Source organism: Lagopus leucura, unplaced genomic scaffold (assembly GCF_019238085.1).
Source record: "Lagopus leucura isolate 7727_CA_CO unplaced genomic scaffold, USGS_WTPT01 Super-Scaffold_100008, whole genome shotgun sequence".
In the NCBI taxonomy this organism is placed as follows: Eukaryota; Metazoa; Chordata; class Aves; order Galliformes; family Phasianidae; genus Lagopus; species Lagopus leucura.
Genome location: NW_024962265.1, coordinates 20,522,807 through 20,535,108, shown reverse-complemented (window position 1 = coordinate 20,535,108; position 12,302 = coordinate 20,522,807). Strand labels below are relative to the sequence as shown.

The 12,302-nt window shown below is 40.7% G+C and overlaps 1 protein-coding gene across 1 annotated transcript in view; it reads right to left on the bottom strand.

Moving 5' to 3' along the window:
* Positions 1-25: 25 nt before the first annotated feature.
* The window catches only part of GPR37 (G protein-coupled receptor 37), a 12,459-nt gene continuing 182 nt past the window's right edge, over positions 26-12,302 (bottom strand). Inside the window, 2 exon segments of the mRNA XM_042872705.1 lie at positions 26-1,875; positions 11,890-12,302. The exon segment at positions 11,890-12,302 is cut by the window's right edge and continues 14 nt beyond it. Of these exon segments, the coding sequence (XP_042728639.1) occupies positions 1,057-1,875; positions 11,890-12,302 (1,232 nt within the window). The 3' untranslated portion in view covers positions 26-1,056.

Sequence of the window (12,302 nt, the reverse complement as noted above, 5' to 3'; positions counted from 1 at the left end):
TTTTTTTTTTTTTTTTTTTTTTTTTTTTTTTTTTTTTTAAGAAGAAATCCACTCTCCACATTTTTCAGTCCCTCACATTTATTGTCAGCAAACCCCTGGCAAAAGAATGCCTTCCTTCTGCAGCAGGACTCACTGCAACCATCAGAAGGTATATACACAGGGACAGAGGACACAACCTCAATGTAAAACCAGTAACAAATCAGAAAGAAATTTGATTTTGAAGCCATACAAGACAAAATTTAGCAAGAAAGGAGATCTTCCTTCTCATGAAGTACAAAATAGCTCAGGTTTTATATACGTTCAGGTCAAGAAGGAAAGTTTCAGTGAGGCACACTGGATCTTTATAATATGTGTTAAAAATCCATTCATGTAAATCTAATGCCATTATAACCATCTTCCTTAAACACTCTAATTGTAGCCTCCAAGCATAAGCACATGAATGGCAAATTAAATAAGACCATTTAAATTATTTTATGCAAAGTAAAGATTTCGTACTTATTAAAGGAAGTTAATACTAGAGGTGATCCTTGTTGAATGTAGATTGACAAGGAAGTTAAAGAATAAAACCTCATTTATTTTTATGCTACTTTATAAGTTTTTTTAAAGTCCAAGTTCTCTCACAACAGTGTACAGTAATTGGATTAAAACCACCTTCAAATATTCTCCACCACATCTTTTACATTAAACATCCTGCAAAACCCACAATGTCTATATAATCATTTTACAGTGTTTATCAAAACAATCACGAAATTAAATAAAAGTGGACAGACACAGATCCTTCTCCCCAAATAATGAAATCCTAGCACCATACAAAATATCATGATTTAAAAATGAGTACTAAGCTATCCTTCTCTCCGTTTCTTTCATTTTAATAACCAGACAAATTATGTTGCAGAGCATGACTGTTAGTATGCAGATTGATTTCCAGAGTACTTTTCAGTAATCTTTTTTTTTTTTCTTATAGTTTTCTTCCAGATAGAAAAATATGAAGTTTCGGGGAAGAAAAGAAAGAAGAAAGAAAGAAAAAAGATACAAAAAATGAAGTCCTAATGTCGATTAACAGTGAGTCCCCACAGAGGCAAAAGTAGACATTTCGCGGCGGATGGTGCTGAAAGGGGAGAGCTCCAGCTCTGTGGTGTATTCATTGTCGTTGTCATCGCTGGTCACCGTTGAAGATTTCTGGATGCATTCATCACAGCAGCAACAGCAACACTCCATAAAGGCCCGGCTAAAAGGTTTACAGAGACAGAAAAGGAGGACTGGTGTAACACAGGATTTAAAGAACAAGAGAAACTGGCTAATGAGATGGAGGAGATCCATAGTCTGCTGAGAGACCCCTGTGGCCATGTAGGCAGTCACGATGTTGCAGATGTTTTCAGGAATTATGCAAAACCCATATAAAATGGTCAAAGCCACCACTGTGCAGTTCATCTGACTTTCCAGCTGAATTTGTCGCTTATTCCCTCTTGTGCAAGCCTTTTCCGCCCTCCTGATTTTCCTTGCTGTTACCAGGGAGCAGGTAATAGTGAAAAGAGTCGGCAAACAAAAATAGCAGCCAAAGTACCACCAGAGTCTTGCCCCATCGTACGTAAGAGCCAGCACATAGATGGTGTCAGGCAGTGCGGTGGAAATCTTCACCACGCAGCGCTCCCCGGGCGGGCTGCCGCTGTACTCGGGGTCCTCCTTGGTCAGCTGGCGCAGCACCACCTCTGGCAGTGCCAGCAGCAGGGCCCCCACCCAAATGACGGCCAGCTTGGCTGTTGTCGAGGTGCAGTTCTCAATCATCTCATAATACATCTGCACGTTGGTGGCAGCGCGGAACCGGTCGATGCAGAGCGCGCAAAGCGTGAACGTGGTGACTCCGAGGGAGGCCACCTGCAAAGGAGAAAAGGCGAAGGGCAGTTAATACAGGAGCTGTGTGAGAAAAGAACAAAAAGGACTGCTACAAGGCTACAGTCCATCACACCTCGGAGAGAGGAAAAACTTCGTCTCTTTCAAAATCCACCTAACAATGGCAGTCTTTTTGAAGATGGAAGATGAAGTCCTGAATTTGCTCAGGCAGAGGAGAAAATTGTACATTGGATATTTTACCATTGAAGGAAGCGTATACTCTTTCACAGTAAAAAAGAGCCCAATATGCAATGTGAAGCACCAATTAAGTCTAGTTCTTTGACTGACAAAGACAAAGCGAAACCTAGTTTTGGGGTATTGATGTAGAAAATAGTTGAGCACCATCAAAAGAAGGTAGAACTTCAAATTTAGCTTCCAGCACTTGCTGAGCTACCATCCTACATGCTTTTCAAAGAGTACATCCTTCTGCTGTGCTGTCTACAGACAATTATTTCAGCTTTGTATTATGCTGTCTTGGAGGTCCGTGCCAGCACTCACACAACTCTGAGTGACACGAACATCGGGGAACTGACCAATGCTAAAAAACCCTTCCTTCCCTCATTTTTCTGAAGAGTAGTTTTCTGAGAGATCAGTTCCACCACAAGGACTGGAATTGAAGACAAAAAGAAAAATATGGGAGAGTCCTAGTTCAGCAGAACTTCAGTTATACCCCATAACATGTTCAACACCTTAAAAATCTTCAAAATTTAGGAACACTGTGGATTTAGCATCCACTGAATGGAGTTGTGGACATGGGCTCTTAAGTGAAATTTTGATGGGATGTGGGCTTATGAAGACATTCTGGGCTCCAAGTGCAGAAAAAAAGAAAAAAAAAAAAGACAAAAAAGTACTTCACTATAATAGTTAAGCTTTAATAATCTATCTTCAATATTTAATATAGAAAAATGCCTCAGGAAAAACTAGGCATAATTTCATAGGAGACATCCTGTGCAACAATATACTGCAAACCAGGAGAAATGGCACAAGTTTCATTTTGTATATTATTTAAAGATGAATTGGACAGACCTCTCAATTATATAAGGAGCAAGTAGAGAGCAGTGAGTATGCTCTAGCTTTAGTAACCATAATTCTATGCATAAATAGAAATTTGTACTATCATGAAATATAATTTCCTATCATTTTATCCTGTTTATAATTAAATTTCCTGAAAACAAATTTGGAAGAAAACTATATACATTTTGTCCTAATCCTGTTTTGAATAAATTCAGCTTCAGTTCAAATTCAAAGCAGATCTCCCATTAACTTCAATCAGAGAAGGACTAGGTGCTCTGTTGCATTCTAATTCATTTATTTTCTTGGGTCTGTGTGCTTCTGTGATGCTGGAAATGTGATGAAGCAAAAGAAAAGAAACTGTTAAAATAATATTCCTAATAAATTTAAAGAATGTTTACTTCTATCATGAGTAAGCCACATGTCCGTGCCATTAACTGGGAAATGTAGGCTAATATTAAGCTGTTCACCATAATTTCTGCTTACTGTATAATGACATATTTAAGTTGATATGTTTCAAAAATACGACTTCCACCACAGTTTTGAATCATTCCTGCTTATGCATCTCTTGCAAAAAGTTCTGCAAATAGTAGAATTACGCGCAATTATATGAATGCAATGTTAATTCCTAAAATTTTAATATTTCTAAAATTGAGTATCAGTGAAAAATAGTAGGAACTTGGGATCTGAACTGCCAAGAATTGCCTTAATTGCCTAATTCTTTGAAGGAGCTTCCTAGAAAATGGAACAAAGATATGATATCTTATTAACTAACCTTCAATGGCAGGAATAATTGATAGTGACTAAACAGTACCGTAAATATTTTTAATGGGCAAGTCTATTGATATAGAGAGTTAAACTGTTGGACAGTGTTCAAAGAAAGCTTGATAAATAGCAGCAAAAAATAAAAACAGCTTTAGAGAAAAATCAGAGCTATGGGGAAATCTTTAGGAACAGAGCTAACATTAGCTAATGAAAGATGATTTCCACATATCACTTCTGAGAGTCACATTTCCAAATCAGAGACTAGTGACTTTGTTTGAAAAACATTTGGGTGTGCATCAAGTCTTGGATTTCCTTAGAGTGACGGAACCTTTCGCCACTATGTCCAGCTCAAATAACAGAAGGGTCTGGGACCAAGCTCTCAACAATTATGGGAGACAGGGAAATATTTGAGAATCAGAAATGAAGAGAGATTAAAATAAATCTTCAGAACAGAAGAAAATCTGCACTTCTGTACATTAATATTTTCCTTCTCTGCTCTTGTTTTAAAGCAGCAATGCGAGCATCTCCCCCCACTTTCTAACACACACACTTTTATTGTTTCAGGAAACCATTACAAACGGGCAGTTATACAGTAGCTAAGACATTAAACTCTGCAGCTGTTAGGCTGGCCTAATGAAAGAAGACATGTCTACCATGAACAAACATAACCTACGGGGCTCCTGTCACATTAATTGACCAGAAACTTGGAGGCTTAAAACAGCGAAATAGAGCAAGAGAAAACAACTAAGAACAGTAAAAATCAGCTTTGAAAATTCTTCCATGGATTCACTGATCAAACAAAATTAAATAAAAAAAAAACTACTGCATCCCTGGAATAGGCAATGTTTTCCTGTTTTCTGCAGATTAATGGTGTTAGAGATGACATGGGAAAGCCTACTAAAAACAGCCAAACAAAAAAACACTCCCAAGCAGATGAACAGGGATTCACTCCAGCTGATTTGTTGAAAGGCAGTGCAGCAATGTAAGGGGGCTCTAATTACCTACCCCTCTTCATTCTCTCTGTAATGCAGAGCATGAATAATAGCCAGCAAAATCAATGCTGCCGCTCTCCACCTATGCGGGCAAGAACTGGAGCACACATCCTGCATGTTCATACAGTTTCATTTTATGGGTGTTTCTTCATAGCAGTCATACCAAAAATTAGGTTTAAGCTGAAAATGTGAAAGAAGCCACAGAAGTCTCCCTTCTTTATCTGTTACTTTATCCTGAAATAATCACAGAATAATGGTGATGAGGACAAATTAAAAGGAAAAATTAAAAAATCCTGAAACAGTGTAAAGCTGTATGGTGTTTAATGGTGCTTTTCTTGTTGTAACAGATGAGTCTGATACACTCATCTTTGTACTGATACACTCATTTGTGTACTGATACACTCATTTGTAGCCTTAATTCCAACAACCTGGCAAGAAATGAAGCAAGGCAAGGTTGAGTAAGGTTCAGCAGCTTTAGATGGTCACTTAGTTGTCTGATTTATTTCCATGCAGTCCCTACGAAGATTCTCCTTCAGCCTCTCAACATTTGGGGTGACATCAGTTTACATTCTTCTCTTACTAGATGGTATCAAAAACGTCCCCAGATGAAGAACTGTGAATCTGCTCTTAGAAGGTGGGTGGGAAATAACCTCAACTGAGCTGAGCAGAGGACAGCTATGTAAGGGAATACCAGCCATGGCACACACACAAAAGAAGGCACTGCTGTTGCAAGAGTCTCTTAGTATTCTGGTTCCTTTGACAGTACTGACAGGGATGTTACTGGGCACAGCGGTGCTCCTTTGAGACACTGCATAAATCTTCAGTCATTAGCTCATCAGCTGTTAGTCAACTGTGTCAAAGCTCATTTGGGGAACTGAGGCCACAGAGAGCAACAGTAAACTCGTGAAATGCTCAGCATAATTGCATCAGTTCGCTCCGTCCCTTCCAATGTTTCCCTTTCATGATCTTTAACAATTTAACAAAATGTTCCCAGGCCTTCCCTGGCCTGTCCTAGTTCTTCTCCTGGCTGTGGTCCCACAGCGTTTGGTCCCAGGAACAAAGCCTCGGCTGCTCAGGGGAGCAGAAAGAGTTTTGCATGGTGAGCAATCTCTCCCTAACACCTGTTTGACAACAAGATAAAGGTAACAAAAACAAGATCAGAAAAGATGACTTGAGCGAAAAAGTTGAAGAAGAATCAATTCTGTGAGTTAATTAAAAAAAAAAAAGTCACTCAGTCTAGCAAGGTGAAGCATGATGATGTGGTGCATGCCTTCTGATGGAGAACAGGGTGGAAACAGTGTAGGCTGAGTTTTATGGAGCCACATAGTTATAGACAGATAGCCAGGGAGTTAGGAGAAATGGCTGCTTTTACCAACCAAAGCTGGATTTTCTTTGTTACAAGGCAGAATGAGTACCCAAACATTTCCCCATCAGAAATATACAAGCTAAACTGCAGAAAAATTTGACAACCATGACTAGCTCAGCTGTTTCTCAGCTCTCAGTGATACTCCCTAAACTCAACCCATTCCTGTTATGTCACAAACGTTAGAGTATGTTAATGCAGTACATCATGGTGACTTTTGGAAAGCCATCAGTTTTGCCAAAGATAAATAAAGTTAGCACTGACAATGTTTTTCTTGTACTACTCTATACTTGCAGTAGACAGTCCAATACCAAAACTGGACAAATACAACATAAGCAAGAATCTGGAAACTACTATCATGGAGATGTTGCAGACACATGGAGAAATGGGTACAACACAGCTGTTTCCTTTCCAGTACTTTTAATATTCTTATCAGGAAGGTATAAAGCACATATGCTTTCTGTGTTTCCCACCCTTCTAAATATCCTAATAGCAGTACTCAGAATTAACTACCATGAATAGTTCTTGAATTCTGTTGGAAATAAAAGCCAACCAGATTGTCAGGGCACTGGAAATAGCTATTAGACTATACCATATGCTGATGCAGAGGGCTGGGGAAAAAAAAAATAAATAAAAATCACAAAACACATTTTTTTTTCCATTTTTCTATTTGAAATCTACCCTGCACCATACAAGTAAATTAAATTTACTTTTTATTATTATTATTTTAAGAAAGAAAAGAGCACTGTTCTCCACTGAGGATCACATTCTCATTGCTCTACACAAGGGACATCTGTGCTAACTCCTAATATTAACAACATGGAGCTACTGCTAAAAACTTGCCTCTTCTTTGCAGGAAAAATCTGGTTGTACGGAGAAATGACAGCCCTATGCTCATCCTACAGTCAGTGGTGCTGGGATGGCAGATGCTGTTGTGTTTTTTTTCTCTCCACACATATGTAACTTAAATATTACTGACCTAATTTAAAACCTGGTCTGACACAAATTTGTTTCCATGCTGAAATGCCACATGCAAAATTTAAGACAAAAGCAAAATTTTATGGACAATGTATGACTCCCTGAGGACAAGGTTTGTAAAGGAGAAAAAGGTTGACAGAATAGCAGCTATCACCATGCTGCTAATGCCTAAGGGGCACAGATATACTAGCACTTCTGTCTTAAAAAAATATTTATTGTGTGATAAGTGCTGAAGGTATTCTGCTCAGTAAAAGACACATATACAGCTATCGCCCTGGAAAACCTTCAGTATGAAGCTTTGAAACTGCAAATTTCTATGTGGATCTTCATCTGCGAAAGTCCAGAGGACTTTCCGGAGGTTTAAGAGACTGACTCCAAGTAAGTCAAAGATATAAAGATACAGAACAAATGGCTCAGACCGGACAGATTAATACATAACTTTTAAAAACTCCCATTACAATTTGGAAACTTAAAACAAGGATGTCTTCTGACAGCTTTGGAACAGGCAAAGAATGGCCTTCTCCTTTGTGCTGTTCATTCACCTCTAGCAAATAAAAGAGAAATGGGAAAAAGCCTTACCTCAAAATTGCCCTCAAAGGGTCAGCTCCAAAAAAAAAAAAAAAAAAAAAAAAAAAAGAGTAATTCATATTCCAGATCAAATCAATCCTCAAACTTTCAACTCAGAATACTAATAGTGATAGCTTTTCTGGAATGGAAGTTACCCACCAGAAACCAGAGAATTCCACAAATTAATCACCAGAACTGCACAAGGACATAAAATAGCCTCTGCAAACCCTTATTCCAGACTCTCCCCTTATCCTAAATCCCTACACCTCTGTAAGTAGTTTGTCTCAATCTGACAACATGGAGTGTGATGTCTGCTTCCAACTACTGCCCTCCAATTCACCAAGTTCCTCTCATAACCTCTGAGATCAGAATGCACGCCATTTCAGAAAGCTTCTTTTTAAAGCCTGAAAGACAGTTTCTAGTCCTGGTTGACACAATCCATTTGTCATCTTGGCAAGCTGCTTTGGGCTTTAGGAAACTTACTTAACCTCTTCACTATCGGCTTCCAGGATTAAAGTAAAAAATAAAAATGCTGCTTTACAGGACTGTTACACTGAATAGATGTGAAATGCATAGAAGCACAGTAAAACTATTAATTTTGTTTACATCCACACTTCAGGCTTAATTCAGAGTCAAGAAAAACATAAAGCATTAATCTGTATTAGGTAAAAAGAAACTATATTCCGTACTCCTACTTTTTTTCCTATTTCTGTTGCTGAAATGACTGGATATGCTTAAACAAGGACCAGCAGAGGGTTGCAGATTGGCAGATCTTCTAAAAAGGGAATTAGCCAAAGTTGTTGCTTTTGTATCGTTGCTGATCGTGAGTAACAGTGATCAAAGCATACAGAAGACAACTTACAGATAAACACTGTGCTGGAAAACACTTCAGACATGGCTACACAAAGCTTCTAACTATTTAGACTATATATAACTAGTTAGTTAGACTATTATAACTAGTTAGACTTCTAACTATCTGCAGAGAAGTCACAAAACTTGAAGAACTGTGTAGAGAACTAAAATTGTAAAGGAAAAGCACATCTCCACACATCCTTATGAGTAGAGTAGTTGCCACAGTTTAGAATCGTTGAATCATTAAAATCAGAAAAAAATCACTAAGATCAAGTAGTCCAATCATCAGCCCATTACCACAATGCTCACTAAAACATGTCCATCAATAACTTTTCTTGGACACCTCCAGAGACAGTGACTCAACCACCTCCTGGGCAGTCTCTGCAAACAATTCACCATACTTCCAGAGAATAATTTTTTCCTAATACCCAACCTGAACCTCCCCAGCACAACTTGAGGCCACTACTTCTCATCCTATCCACAGTCACATGGGAGAAGAGGCTGACCCTCAACTCACCCCAACCTCCTTTCAAGTACTTGTAAAGAGCAATAAGGTCTCCTCCAGACTAAAGAATCCCACAATACTTATTTTCCTGATCCTTCATTAGCTTTGCTGTCCTTCTTTGGACACCCATTTTTTCTACCTTTCTTCTCAATTAGTGCTTTCAAATTTACTCTACAAGAACAGTGTCAGCACCAGAGCCTAGTAAAGTTCTTGGTGGAGATAATTTCATCAACCATCTTCATCAACTAAAGATGATGCACTGAAGAACTGTCTCACTCAAGTTCCTCCTTGGTCATGTGTACATTATTCCTTATGCAACTAGAGCCAGGACATAGTCTTGAAGAATAGTTACAAGTGACTACACTGCGACAAAATATCATAGAATCATAGAACGGCTTGGGTTGAAAGGGATTCAAGGATCATCAAGCTCCAACGCCCCTGCCGCATGCAGGGCCGCCCCCTCCTCATTTAATACTAGACCAGGCTGCCTAGGATTCCATCCAACCTGGCCTTGAGCACCTCCAGGGATGGGGCATCCACAACCTCTCTGGACTTAAATCACACAGCTTAAATGTATTTGGTCACAGCAATTCTTCAGTAAGCATGAGAAAACTGCCTTCAAAATTAAATGCTTTGAAGATTTCCACTACTAGAAGCTCAACATTTGCCTATTCAAATGTACTTCAAGGTATTGTAAAACATTTTCCCCAGACTTTGTGCATATATGTTATCACTGGCAACAGATGTTTTGTTGAAATTCTGTACAATACCCATTGAACAGCACAAATAAAAGAACAATTGGCCACAGGAGGCTAAACACTCAAGAAGAATACTCAAGGTTCCTCATTTAATTGAAACTTCTGAGCATAATTCAAAGCAGGCTTGAGTTATGTTAAAATGAAATGATCACCACACCATTTCCCCTAGAAAAACCAGCTGTCCCCCATTGCCCAGATCTGTGCAGTTGTGAGAGTACAGGCTAGTACAAGAGGGTTCAGCTCAACAAGGCTCCTTGGTGTTTGAAAGGGAGATGGTGTGTCTGATCTACAGCTCTGGGTGAGACATGTAGGTCCCTGAGCATATGAGGAGAGCTGACATACAATAAAAGAGGTGCAGAAAATGAATAGAGATACTAAAAAGAACAAAACATTGGGTTAACTTACAAGAAAAAACACTGACAACAGCTTAAAATGTGTCCATCTCCAGGACAATACTAGTAGTATTCAACAAGGGTCTGGAAAGTTCCTCTGAAAGCAACTGTCTACAACTTCCTTCTCAAGAAGCTGATTCCCCTCCCGTTGCACAGAACAGCATGAGCCTGACCATGTGTGTTACACTGGGGAAGGCAGTGTCTGCCATCTGGTTGTATGATGGCACAGCTCGTGGAGCCGTGGCTGCTCAGGGGACAGATCTGCTCCACATCTGCAGTGTTCTCAGAGGTGTCAGCATTGATGGTAATGCCCCTGAGTTTGGAACTGCACTGAGAAAGTGGCAGATGTTGGCTCTAATTCCCAGCTCTGTCTCCACAGGGTCAAATCATAGCATCATAGAAATGTTTTCATTGGAAAGGACCTTTAAAGGTCATCTAGTCCAACTCTCCTGCAATGAGAAGTGTTTTCTTCTACTTACTGCTCCCAGGGTGACGAATATACTTTACATTTGTATTATACTTAAAAACTAATGAACAAAACATATACAATTCTGGGAGTGATGTGGTACATCAAGGCTCTTATCTGTTCGCTTGTGTGGCTCAGATACAAATTAATTAAAATTCTTCTGGAAAGAGGAGAATAGCTGCACTTTTAGACCCCAGTAATGACCAAGCCTCAGACAGGCACCATTGCGCTGTCCATCATCAGTGGATGGCTGACAGTTCTTGAATAAAAGTTCAGCTGTGGGCATCTGAGGAACTTAAAAGTGAAAACTAAGATGTCATTAGAGAATAAAGAGGAGTTAGCAGCTGCCCGATGCTTTCAGGATTACAGCTATATTTGACAGCTACATTTCAGCTCAGGTAATTCAGAAGGGTCGGGAGGGAGGAAGGGAAGTGCTGAAATACTAAACTTAGACTGCTACTTTAAATAATGTGGTTAGACTTGAACTGAAGCAGGAACTACTCATCCACTGGATAACATGGGAGCCCAAGAACTGAATCCAGAGCACTCAGAAGCTCCTGCCCAAAGCAGGAACTCCTATCAGAATTCTCAACAAATACGTATTTCTTCCTTCACTTCTTCCCAAACACAAGTCAATGGACTGTACTTTCCAGATCACGGCAGAGATGCACCACCAGCCTCAGTTCCTGTGAGTACAGCACAGCTCCACTCTTTGTCCAGTACTGCAAGTAACAGAGTGCATCACACAGAACAGAAGTGATAGCAGCATAGCAGCTGCACACTCTTTCTGAAGACTTTCTTAAAATCTATCAGTTGGCAGCTGTACCAACATAACTGTGGAGACTGACATTCTCTGTATTAATGACAAGGTTATTTTTTTCTTCCCTTTTTCACACCCACTAATATCACATTTGTACTACAAGCAACAGTTACTTCCTTAGCTTCCACTTAGAGAATAACACTGAGCAGAAGGATTTGGGCAAAGAGCAGAGGCAGCCAGCATTCCGAGCTTCCATCCCACCTCACCCCTCAGCTCCAGCACACGAATCCAACCCTCCTCCAACCTATCCCAAGTCACTCTCTGAATCACTTCGCTTTAAGAAAAAAAAAAAAAAAAAAAAGAAAGAAAAAAAGACTAAAACTTGAAATCAAACGTTGCGAGCACTCCTCGCCTTTTCAGCACCACGAGGAGCGATAAAAGTTGGCAGTACTCGCACGAGGGGATGCGCTCAGCCGGAGGTACCAGGGATCCCGGCGCTGCCGCCCAGCTGACCGCGGGAGCCCACCCGGTGCACGGGACCCTGCGCTACGACACGAGGGTTGCCCGGGGTCCGCTCCCCCCGCCGTTACCTCGATGTAAGGGACGATTTTGCAGGAGAAGTCCTCTAGGAGCCACTTCTTGGTAAGCTCCTGGAAGATGACCAGCGGCAGGCAGAAGAAGACGATGAGGAAGTCCCAGAAGGCCAGGTTGGCCAGCAGGGAGTTGGAGATGCTCCGCATGTAGTAGTTGTGGCAAACGATGCACATCACTGCCATGTTGCCCATGATGCCGATGCCGAAGATCACCACGGAGAGGCACATAACGGCGTAGGCACCGTACGACTCCTCGGTCAGCGGATAGAAGGGGTTCCGGAGCCGGGCTCGGCGCCCCGTACCGTTGCCGCGGCCCCCGGCGGCGCTCTCGCCGCGGGCAGAGCCGTTCAGCGGCAGCCACCGGGGGCCGCTCCCTGCCACCGCCCCGACCCCACTCTCGCTGCTCCGCT